General features: G+C 41.8%; 1 protein-coding gene across 1 annotated transcript in view; it reads right to left on the reverse strand.

The window, feature by feature from the left end:
* Positions 1-121: 121 nt before the first annotated feature.
* KIF2C (kinesin family member 2C) overlaps positions 122-12,642 on the reverse strand; it is a gene marked incomplete at its 5' end in the record, with an annotated part of 28,028 nt that continues 15,507 nt past the window's right edge. Inside the window, 13 exons of the mRNA XM_083358452.1 lie at positions 122-559; positions 1,088-1,211; positions 1,448-1,558; positions 1,637-1,745; positions 2,305-2,372; positions 2,800-2,910; positions 3,088-3,292; positions 4,495-4,637; positions 5,175-5,266; positions 6,073-6,136; positions 6,434-6,524; positions 11,242-11,404; positions 11,880-11,930. Of these exons, the coding sequence (XP_083214578.1) occupies positions 480-559; positions 1,088-1,211; positions 1,448-1,558; positions 1,637-1,745; positions 2,305-2,372; positions 2,800-2,910; positions 3,088-3,292; positions 4,495-4,637; positions 5,175-5,266; positions 6,073-6,136; positions 6,434-6,524; positions 11,242-11,404; positions 11,880-11,930 (1,412 nt within the window). The 3' untranslated portion in view covers positions 122-479. The remainder of the gene's footprint in view (positions 560-1,087; positions 1,212-1,447; positions 1,559-1,636; positions 1,746-2,304; positions 2,373-2,799; positions 2,911-3,087; positions 3,293-4,494; positions 4,638-5,174; positions 5,267-6,072; positions 6,137-6,433; positions 6,525-11,241; positions 11,405-11,879; positions 11,931-12,642) is intronic.

Here is a 12,642-nt window from a genome sequence, read left to right on the forward strand (position 1 = left end):
ATCCAATTGGATTCTTCACTCACAGTGAAAAGGTCAGAACAAACTAGAGACCTACAGAAAATGTCATAGTGCTTTTGCAAGGCAGAAGTTAATGAATTCAGGAAAATTTATTTAAACAGCTTCACTCGCTTTTTCTATCTTAAGAACAACAAACCCAGTTTAAGATTCACTGGTTTGTGCTCAGTGGTAACAGATAAAAATATTTAGTCAAAGATTCTATATACACTAGACATATGCACATGCTTAACATGTAACACTAACAAGTCTCTCCTATGCAGCTTTCAGTACTGTAAAAGAGAGGGGGGGAAAGTCCCTGAAATTTCACGCCGAGAGCTGTCCCTTTCCTGCATCAGGTTTAAAAGACCCACTCAAAAGCAGATAGGCTGGATTATCTGTTTGCTTTTAAAATGCATTAATTGCCAACCAAAGAAGTGACAGACAAACAGTGAGGGGCAAAGGTTCATTTAACAGATGGGCAGTTATTGAAGGTGACGTTGATTCAGGTGCTTGCTGGCTTGTTCTTCCATTTGCATGGCTAGCGTTAGTTCATCTAGAGTCTCTGCGGAAAGTGGAAAAGAAGAAAAAAGGCAAGTCAGAGTGAGTGAAGTCCAGAGAATTCAGAGAAAGTTTTTTTCCTTTCTATATTGGAAGGAAATAACCCCGCATGAGCCCCACATGAAGCTTCATTAAATAGAAACATTAACTGGACTAGGACAAATGGAAATGAAAATGTTGGTTTTCCCTATACATCTGAAATAGGGAGCACCTCTGTGCTAGAATGACAGTCACAGGTGCTGGTTTCTTTCATTAGTTTACATCCTAGCACTGTAACTATAAGTAGAAGGCAAAAGGAGAAGGGAACAGCAGTGGATGACATAGCGTCATTGACTCAGTGGTCATGGGTTTGGGTGGACTCTGGGAGACAATGGGGGGGGGGCTGGCATGTTGTGGTCCATGGGGTCCCGAATAATCGGTCATGACTTAATGACTAAACAACAATAAATTAGAGCTTAGAATGGAATTTTGCAAAATGTAATAATAAAGCTTAATCAATAATTCAAGATGAATACAAATGCAGCCTTTGTACCTTTCAGATTGAGGAAGCTTTTGGATCCTTCATTTATGAAGCATTGGGTTTGGTACACAAAGGCCTCTAGGTCATATTCTGGCTGCTCCGCAATGTCCAGGAGATAGTTACAGTCATTCATTTTCTGAATACAGAATATATAAGAAAATTGGGATGGCTTTGTGAGATAAAACAAATTTACTGAATTGACAAAAATCAATGAAAATATCTGCCAAATTAGCAAGAATATGTGAAGGGTTTGGGGGTTTTTTGGTTAATAAGCATCATTCTACAGACATAAGCATAATATTATTATCTATAGCATAATACCTCAACAATATTAGTCACTTTAGAAAACAGGATCTGAATATTCAAATATACCTCCTTGACTTCCTTCAGTTCTTCTATTGCTTTCTCTTCAAGTTCACTAATCCGGGTGAGAGCGTCACGAAAACTGGACAGATGAGGAGACAGCTCATCTTCAGAAAGCTGCTATTCAAAAGGAAAAATATTAGCACAATTGCACCTGTTTCGCTAAATAAATTGGTCTTAAACTAGGCATATACATACTTCAAGAATATGGTCTGATTCTTCTCTGCTAATCTCAAACTCTTCACTCTCAGTTTCCATACAGTTTTGTGCCTCACCAGCTGTTCCATTGCTGGGAAGTTCCTTCACTCTGGAAAGAGAGCAGAGGGATTTCAATACAAGTCCAGCTGTTGAAATAAAGAACTCAAGACAGCGTGATACATAACACAGATAAAGCAGCACAGGAATAGTACTTCAACTTTTGTTTCATATGAACAAACATCCTGCACTCATTTCTTCAAGCAGGGCAACACGGACTGAGCAGAATGGAAAACTTCTATCTGATGCAGGGAGTAACTGTATTAGGCTTTCCTTCCCTTGTAAATTTGACTACAAACGGTCCTGATAATCAGTTTTTCTTCTGCTGCTGCTGATACAGCAAATACTTCCTGAGATTAAGTTGTTACTGAGACATGTCTAAATTGAAGGGTTTTTTGACATTTTGATAAGACTGTTTTTTGAGCAAGGGAAAAAAAACCCCACCAATTTCTTTGTATCGGAAATTCTGGGCAAAATTTGCCATTTCTAATGAGGTTCTCCTACCTGAACCAATTTAGAAATGGCAATCTTAAAACAACAACAACCATAAATCTCTTTTCCCGTTTTGTCCCCAAGAAATGGTAATATTTGCAAGTTCAGATATCACTCACCTATCAGCATATCGCAAGGTATTTAGAGTATATTCACAGGAACTCATGCCTGGAGCAATCATTGCAATCTAAAAGGAAACAAATTTTTTACCAGCTTGCACTCAGCTCTCACCTTCTGCTAATCTACCTGCTTGAACTGACACCTCTGCTATCTTGTCCTTATTTATAATGAAGCATTTAAACTTTTGTAGATTTTTTTTCCACAATAATTACTCAGAATTTAGGGTCCCACAAACTCATAACTTTTCCAATCAAATATGCACCGACCAACCTCATTTAAAAATCTTTTTCCAAAAGTGTAGATTAGTTAAGATCATAAGACCTTGTGTTAAGATCATAAGACCTCCTACCCAAGTTTTTTTAAAAAAAATTATCTCGCCTTTATTATTTTCATAAGTAACTCAAAATGGCGAAGGGAACATACCTAGTACTCATTCCTCCTCCCATATTCCCCACAAAAACAACCTGTGGTATGAATTGGACAGAAAGGCTTACCATGCAGGTTCTGGAATTTGTTCCAATGAAAGAATCCCTCAGCACCTGAGTAAGTTTACTTTCCCGAAAAGGTGTATGTTGTTTATTTTGACCTAAAGCACGAATACATTCCTAAAAGGTAGGAAAAGGAGCAAGGATAATAATTTCCCCATGTGTTCAGAGCCATAAACAATCAGTAGCAAAGAAAGATTGAAGGCCCAACATTATCTGGGCAACAGGGCAATAGGACTTTTCCTCTTGATTGAGGCCAATGATACACTAACAATGCTATTATGTTCTAGTCTGTACCTTTAGGGCCAGCAAGCTTTTGTTTATTTCTGCTGCTTCCATCCGTGTCTGACGATCAGCACTAGATGTATCAGCACCTCTCTCATTGCCAGCTAAATCCACCAAGGAGAACTTGCCATGAAGCTTTCCTTTTCTGCGCAGAATAATTTGAAAGCAAGCATGCGATCGAGAGGAACTGGAATTGGCAAATGTATGTCCAGATGTCCTATAATGATAATAGAATTACTAATTACATGATGCATCAGTAGAAGACAGTATATTTTGGTTAGTCTTACCAACCAAAAAATTTATTGTCAACATCACTATGCTGTGGTATAGCCAACCAGATGCAGTGGCCAAACAGCAGTCAGAGAGGCAGGGAACAAGGGATACAGAATTTAATTGCCTTTCAATTTTCACTTTTAACGTGGGAAGGTCCTAACTGGCCAAAGGAAGAGATGCACAGTCCTCTACTTCTGTGCCTAGTAGGCATTCAAATCATCTACTAGGCATTAAGAAAATACCCATTCTCCTTACTTTGAACTCAAAAGGGACAGAAAGCCACAATGGCTTGCCTCCATCACTGTTCTAAGATAATTCACTAAAGTATAGCTTCTTTCTCAACTTCCCTTGTATTCTCTGATAAAAAATATGCACTGTGCCCTCCATGCTTTATCTTTCTTCCCATAACTTGGGCCCATCTTATCTAACATCATATTTCCATTAGTGTTCCCAGTTCCAAATTTAAGTATTAAAATGTTAGCATATCATGGTCACTAATCTTTGTAATGACCGCAAAAAGACACTTTGCTATTCAAAGTGACACTTGTGTAACTTAAATGATAAAATGCCTTCTCTTGATTATCTCCCTTAATCTCCCTCTAATTCTTTTCATCTTTCTTTCAGAATTATTTTTTCTAATAACCAAAATATTGTTGGATTTTAAAAAATATATAAAAAGAACAAACATGTTTTGTATAGAATTTGATGCAGATTGTTTCCTTGGAACAAAGTTTCTTTTCATTCTGTAATCATGTGCCTATGCTATAGGATATCTTAGCACTTAGATCCTAAGAGTTAAGCCAAACCCAGTCTCTACAATAGCAACAGCACTTATATACTTTTATATACTGCTACATAGTGCTTTACAGGCCTCTCTAAACGCTTTACAGAGTCAGCATATAGCCCCCAACAATCTGGGTCCTCATTTTACCGACCTCGGAAGGATGGAAGGCTGAGTCAACTTTGAGCCGGTGAGGATCAAACTCCTGGCAATCAGCAGCATTAGCCTGTAATATTGCTTTCTTACCACTGTGCCACCGTGGCTCTTACGTAATAGTCCCTTCTCCCCAATAGACCTGGACACGTTAAGAGAACAGGAAACGGGCTAAGCTAAAACGTGGCCAAAAAAAAAAACCAACAACTTACCTGCAGGCACTTCCTATTTCAATCATTCGGATAACATCCTCAGCACAATTTACACGCATTTCTTGTAGGCCAACAACTTGGACCTGTTGTTTGCCATCCTCTAGCACCCGCAGCTTTGCTTTTTTGTTTAAAAGATCAAATAACTGAAATAAGAAAAAAGAAACGTATTAAAACGAAGACACTAAAATGTACAAACTGAAACACTTAAGAGCCCAAGTCTCTTCTGAGCTTTGGGCTGCAACTGAAAAAAAAAATTTGCAATATACAGCTCGAACAATATTATTAAACCCAATAGCTGTCTTAATTCTTTTCTTATAGTAATGATTCCTTCCTTGCATAATAACGTTATTCAAATATCCAGCATGAGCACGGATCTTCATATCCAGTTAATAGTTTGACAAAACTATATTCAGATGTTTTGAAAGGTCTCTGCTTATCACTATGTTAACAACACTGTGATAAAGCTGTATCTACCAATCCACGTTTCATTGGCTAATAAAGAAGGACCAAAGAGCATGCAAGAAATGCAGCAGTGCCAAATGAGTTTGCCATTTATCCAAGCCAAGAGAAGTATCAATCCCGTCAACTCCCTAACAGCAATACATTTTATACAAAAGACTTTATATATATATATATAATTTTTGCACTCACGAATAACACACAAATATACATGGCCTCACCTTTCCATTATAGATCTCAAAGAAGGTCACATATATGTCTAGGCCTTGGGCCCTATACCGTGGCTGATTCTGAAGGAGGAATACATCCTGTGCTAGTAAGAGAAAGAAAATGCCAAAACAAGACTGTATCAAGCTTATGCACTTTCAGCTCATGCGAGTTCTTTCACAGTTGCTTCTTTCAGCAACTATATTGGAAACTATAGGGGTGTTAGCAATCACACAATATTTAACTAGTAACTTGGGGAAAGGTTAGCATGGGCTTCTTGCATCCTACAAGCCTTGGTGGAGCAGTGGGCTAATGCCTCCTTAAGTAACACCAGCTGCCTGCAATTAGTGCAGGTTCACATCCCACCAGGCTCAAGGTTGACTCAGCCTTCCATCCTTCTGAGGTAGGTAAAATGAGGACCCAGATTGTTGGGGGCAATAAGCTGACTTTGTAATAATGCCGCTTTGGGGTGTGTGTGAAAGCCCTAATAAGCAGGCATATACATAGAATGAAGGCTACTGCTAAGCTTGTAAGCCGCCCTGAGTCTTCGGAGAAGGGCAGGATATAAATGGAATTAAAATAAATAAATAAATAAAATACTCTAATGTTCTTGCAGCAGAGAGCATATAAGCCATGCTTGGTCTTTGAACACTTTATCATGAGACCATACTCAAAAACATAGTATGAGCCAAGACAAACCTAAACTTTTTTTTAAGTTAAAATTTAATTGCATTCAGTTGAGATGGTATTTCCCCATATATTTTAACAGCTCTCCCTCCTTCATATTAGAAATTAATATGGCAGTAACATTTATAGGAATTTTGGGCACTGTGTCCAATATTGAGGAGGGTAGCAGGCTGTCCAAAGTTATTGATTTAATTTTTAAAATATTCAAATTGTGATAGTACTTACATGCAAAAGCGTATATTCCTTTTGAAGCCTTCTGTACTTTCCCAGAGAAGTCTCCTCCCATAGTCTAAAAAAGGAACATATATTAGAAGACAAGATCTTAACAGTTAAACAGGAATCTCATTATCTACCACTTTGATTATTTGCAAGCAGATTAGATTTTAATTACTGCTGATACTATCCAACATAATAACCAATTTCATCAGGTTTGCATTCTTATAAACTCTGTAAAAGTAGCATGCTTTTAAGCCAAGAATTTTTCAGTTAATCATTTAGAAGCAATTCAGACTATTTCTGCTTTATTCAAGTTATTACCTAATTCAGGGAAATGGAAATTAAAAATATAACAGAAGCCAACACTCACATGAGTTTTTCCACTACCAGTTTGGCCATAGGCAAAACACGTAGCCTTCCCTCCTTCAAAAACAGTGTGCACAAGTGGCCTAGCAGTAAACCTGACCAAGCATAAGAACAAATAGAAAACATCAATGAATGAAACTATAAAAAGCAATCTGTAAAATATTATCTGCAGCAATTACATCTGTGGTCAATAAAATATTGACACAGATCAAAATTCTAGACATTTTCAGGATCACAAGTTGTTTTAGTAAAAAACTCAAATGCTATTGTTATACACAAAGAAAGGAAATAGGACAATGAAGAGCAGAATTACCTTCTAACGAATATCCTCCACTAAGTATGGATAATTTTCACTATCCTCCAGTGAGCAAAAAAGGGGGAATTCAAGAAACCTTGATTGCCCATGGATACATGGGAGATTAATTTCTATCACTTCCAAAAAAACCCCCGTCTATAACAGCTCTCTATGTCAAATCATGATTCTGGAACTATGGCTTCTTGAAATATATTAGTTGTATTTTATTGGAATGTTTCATTCTATAATTCCAGAATGTAGAATTACTGCAAAAATGCAGCTGTGCAAATATTTAAAACGTTTACAAAACTTTACAAAACACATTAACACAGGTGAAACACCCCTCTTCAAAGCATTAAAGTAGCTGTATGCTGCAAAAGTTGCAGGTACTTCAAAGGCTTAATCTGGCCTCTGTCATGTATGTGAGCGTACAGGCAACATTTCTGTTTACCAGCGCAAAGCTCATGTTAGCAAAGCCCACATAATAAATATGTATATATACAAGTAGCCCCAAAGCACTGAAAAAAGGGACTTATGACCATTTTTCACATGACCATTGTAGCAACCCCAAGGTCACGTATCAAAATTTGGACATTTTACAAGTGACATGAATTTACGACCATTGGACAGTATGCTAGAATGTTTGTTTATTTGTTTGTTTGATTTCTATAGTTGCCCATCTCAGTCAGTGACTCTGGCAGGTTTATAATTATAAATTATATATATAACAATTTATATAACAATTTCCAGATTAAATCTACATAGGAACAAGATAGTTGGCCAATCAGGTAAAGATGCCAAAGGAGCCCTCACAATAATCCCCACTACCACCATAATTCAAACCAATAAACTGATGTGCACTACAGCCGCTGTTATTCTGGAGATGCTAGGATACACAATCAAAAATAACAGCAGTACATACTCCCTCCACCCACCAAAAAATATTAGAGGCTAAGATTAAGGCAATTTAAGAGAGAGGATAGTCAGCAGATAGAATTACGAAAGGACATAAGATTAAGGATAAGACTCAGCTACTGAAAAAGTTCAAGGGACTGACTCCATCTGAGGCCCTAGAAACTGCTAAACAAAGGCTCACAGCACTGGCTACAGATATACTAGAGAAGTAGAGGACAAGCAGATAAATGTCCTCTTTCTTCAAAGAACCATCCAAAATGTACTCCCAACTGGAAAGCTGAGCCACCCATAGCAAAAACTGAATAGTAATGGAAAAACAGAGAATTCCTGAGTCAACAATAGAAATGGGAGGAAGATCAAGCAGAAGAGGTGCCATAGCAAGACAAGATCTTGCATCTGATGTACCATCAACAGACAGATGAATCCTACCAGTGGCTGGAAAGGGCTGCACTAAAAGACAGCATTGAGGCAGTACAAGAACAAACACGAAGCACCAGATCCATAAAAGCAGGAGTCTACCACACTAACTAGGATCCAAGGTGAAGGCTACAGAGAGATCTCAGATACTGCAGTACATAGTGCAAGTTTTTTATGTATTGCCCTGTTCACCGCCCTGAGTCCCTAGGAAGAAGGGCGGTATATAAATTAAATAAATAAATAAATAAATAAATAAATAAATAAATAAATAAATAAATAAAGATGTATGATGCACGCAGGAACAGCATACATTGAACGGCACAACCAAATAGCTGGCATTGCGTGCAGGAACATCTGCACAGTACATGGGCTAGACTTCCTAGGTCCAGACTGGAGATTCCACAGAAGGTTGTGGAGAATCACAGGGCTAAGATCCAGTGGGATTTCTAGATCCAGATAGGCAGGTAGGTACTGGCCAATCAACCAGTCATCATGGTAGAAGGCAAAAACCAGAAGACAGCAGTGGTGATAGATTACAGCAGTGCCAAAGGGCAGCAATGTAAGGAAGGAGTATGAGAAACTGGAGCAGGTTGTGGAGAAGGGCCTTATGGAAGAACTAGAGAGAACGTGGAAAGTAAAGGTTAAAGTTAAAGCCCTAATAAGCAGGCATATACATAGAATGAAGGCTATTGCTAAGCACGTTGATTTGTGCTTAAATTGTAAGCCGCCCTGAGTCTTCGGAGAAGGGCGGGATATAAATGGGATTAAAATAAAAAATAAATAAATAAAGTGCTCCTAGTGGTAGAAGCACTCAGGGCTGTGACTCCTAAGTTGGGGGGAGTGTCTCAACAGATCCCTGGAACAACATCACAGCTCTCTCTCCAAAGAGTGCAATGCTAGGAACAGCTAAGATACTGCGCAGAACTCTCAAATTCCCAGGCCTCTGGTAGAAGACCTGAGATTAAGGAAGACACATGCCACGTATAGGGATAAGAAAGGTGTTTAAATTTTTTTTAAAAAGATACCGTATATACTTGAGTATAAGCCAAATTTTTCAGCCCACTTTTTGGGCTGAAAAATTCCACTTCGGCTTATACTCCAGTCAACAAAAAAACTTACCGAGGGCTTGTGCGCGGCCGAGGCTTTGGTGCTTCCGGGATCGCGCGCACCTCTCCCAAGCCACCGCCGTCCGAGACCTGCCGAAGTTTGGGGAGGTTTGGGGAGGTGCGCGCGCACCTCCCCAATCCTCCCCAAACGTCAGCAGGTCTCCGTTCCTCCGCGCCCTGCCTGCCTGCTTCTTTCCGCAGCGGAAAGAAGCAGGCAGGCAGGGCATGGAGGAACGGAGACCTGCCGACGTTTGGGGAGGTTTGGGCGCCTCCCCAAACCTCCCCAAACGTCGGCATGTCTCCGTTCCTCCTGCCGACGTTTGGGGAGGTTTGGGCGCCTCCCCAAACCTCCCCAGGTCTCCGTTCCTCCGCGCAGACCTGCCGACGTTTGGGGAGGTTTGGGCGCCTCCCCAAACCTCCCCAGGTCTCCGTTCCTCCTGCCGACATTTGGGGAGGTTTGGGCACCTCCCCAAACCTCCCCAGGTCTCCGTTCCTCCGCGCAGACCTGCCGACGTTTGGGGAGGTTTGGGCGCCTCCCCAAACCTCGGCAGGTCTCCGTTCCTCCTGCCGACGTTTGGGGAGGTTTGGGCACCTCCCCAAACCTCCCCAGGTCTCCGTTCCTCCGCGCAGACCTGCCGATGTTTGGGGAGGTTTGGGGAGGTGCCCAAACCTCCCCAAACGTCGGCAGGAGGAACGGAGACCTGGGGAGGTTTGGGGAGACGCCCAAACCTCCCCAAACGTCGGCAGGTCTGCGCGGAGGAACGGAGACCTGGGGAGGTTTGGGGAGGTGCCCAAACCTCCCCAAACGTCGGCAGGAGGAACGGAGACCTGCCGACGTTTGGGGAGGTTTGGGGAGGCGCCCAAACCTCCCCAAACGTCGGCAGGTCTGCGCGGAGGAACGGAGACCTGGGGAGGTTTGGGGAGGTGCCCAAACCTCCCCAAACGTCGGCAGGAGGAACGGAGACCTGGGGAGGTTTGGGGAGGTGCCCAAACCTCCCCAAACGTCGGCAGGTCTGCGCGGAGGAACGGAGACCTGGGGAGGTTTGGGGAGGTGCCCAAACCTCCCCAAACGTCGGCAGGAGGAACGGAGACCTGCCGACATTTGGGGAGGTTTGGGGAGGTGCCCAAACCTCCCCAAACGTCGGCAGGTCTGCGCGGAGGAACGGAGACCTGGGGAGGTTTGGGGAGGTGCCCAAACCTCCCCAAACGTCGGCAGGAGGAACGGAGACCTGGGGAGGTTTGGGGAGGCGCCCAAACCTCCCCAACTGTCGGCAGGTCTGCGCGGAGGAACGGAGACCTGGGGAGGTTTGGGGAGGCGCCCAAACCTCCCCAAACGTCGGCAGGAGGAACGGAGACCTGGGGAGGTTTGGGGAGGCGCCCAAACCTCCCCAAACGTCGGCAGGTCTGCGCGGAGGAACGGAGACCTGCCGACGTTTGGGGAGGTTTGGGGAGGGGCGCGCGCACCTCCCCAAACCTCCCCAAACTTCGGCAGGTCTCCGGACAGCGGCGGTTTGGGAGAGGTGCGCGCGATCCTGGAAGCACCGAAGCCTCGGCCGCGCGCAAGTCCTCGGTAAGCTCCGGGCGGTCACTTGCTTCGCGTCTCCTGAGGGAAGGGGGGGCGACTGGAGTGGGCGTGTTTCCTCGCCTGCTGGGCGCTGCGATTTGCCTGGGGAACGCGCGGGCCCCGAATGGCAGCGTGGAGCGAGGAAGTGGACAGCCAGGGCTTCCCCGAGAGCCGCGGCCACACAGGGTATTCCTGTGTATTCAGGCTTGCAAAATGGCGGATCGAGCCTCTGCCGGCGGCAGAGGCTTGCAGAATGGCGGATCGGCTTATACTCGAGTCAACAACTTTTCCCAGTTTTGGGGGGTGAAATTGGGGGTCTCGGCTTATACTCGAGTCGGCTTATACTCAAGTATATACGGTACATGTATAACAGCAAATACAAAGAGCAAAAGTCTTATTCCACAAAGTCTCTTGGCAGCATAGCACTCAGAAACCATCATGTATGATACATTCCTCAGTATCTATCGTTAACCTTGCAAAGTGTCACTGTTCTGCCAGGGGAAAAAATGCATTACCAGTAAACCATCTCATTGGTAGCTTTTTCATCAAACGAGAAGTCAAATCGAAAAGATTGGTTTTCAAGATATTTTGTCAGATCCACCTTCATCTTTGGTTCATGCACCAGGATGCTGTTCTTGCTAACAACAGTGATTATATCACATTCCTTCTTTCCAAGTTCTGTTTGCAAGGAAAAAGGTAGGAAAAAAAATATTCCATGAATAGGACTTTGTTAATCCCACAAACATTTTAATATGCTAGGAAGACAATAGTTTGGATGATTACTGTTGCAGAAGATCAATAGCCTTAGTACACAATTCGTGATTGCTATGGGAAGTGTAAGAAAACAATTTAAATAATGACATTTGCTTTAGTTGAAAAGTCATAGGATAATTAAAATTAGATGTGATAAATTATAACTCCTCTCCACTGTGGCCCCAAGGAGGTTTGTTCAAGAGGTCTAGTAGTAGTGTAATGTATTCTTCCCTGGTTTCCTGTTTTTGTTTGACATTGCTTTAAAATGATACTTTAACTCAGTTAACAGTACACTAGCTGTCAACGGATAATATCTGAAGACACAAAGAACCCATTAAGAGGAACAATAGTGAATTGAAATATGAATATGTAAAAATGTGAAAAGTATTGAGTATCTTACCTTGCTTATTTAAGGGTCGTTTTCTCACACAGACACAAATTCTGTGCTCTTCTATCTTAAAAAATATAATTGCAGATTGCATTAAGGGACATGTTCAGAAAACTTTTCTCACTAATCCATCAGGGTTGTCCATGTGAGGGAGGGGAATATCAAAAAAGTTAATAATTCAGGCATAGCTATATCTACCACCTTTTTATGACACACATCAAAAAGAGCCAGGGTTTTGACTGTATAGTTGTGGCCATCATCTTGACTAGTGGCACCCCAGAATCCATGCACATTTTAAGAAAAAAAAGCATTAAAAAGCTCATAAGAAAAGACACTTTGTTAAGAACTCTGGATGACCACAAAATGTGAGCCTCAAGGCGGTTGTGGGGAAAAATAAGAAGCAAGATATGTTCTCTGCCTTGAGTTTTATATAAAAAGGCAGGATAAAAAACATTATTATTATTATGAATAGAGATTGAAAATAGTAGTGTTGTTGCAATGAAGATTTTAACTTAAAAATAAAATTAGTTCTTTCAAAACATCATGAAATCTAAGAAAACTCCCTATGTATTATCATAGCATCAGATGATATATACTCAAAAATCTTTTTCAGAAATTTAAATCTGCGGAATGCTGAATATAACAATTGTTAGTTTCCCCTACCCCAGGGGTAGGCAACCTCGGCTCTTTTATGACTCATGGACTTCAACTCCCAGAATTCTGGGAGTTGAGGTCCATGAGTCATAAAAAAGCCGAGGTTGCCTACCCCTGCCCT

The sequence above is a fragment of the Vipera ursinii genome (genome assembly GCF_947247035.1).
Source record: "Vipera ursinii genome assembly, chromosome: 3".
Taxonomy (NCBI): domain Eukaryota; kingdom Metazoa; phylum Chordata; class Lepidosauria; order Squamata; family Viperidae; genus Vipera; species Vipera ursinii.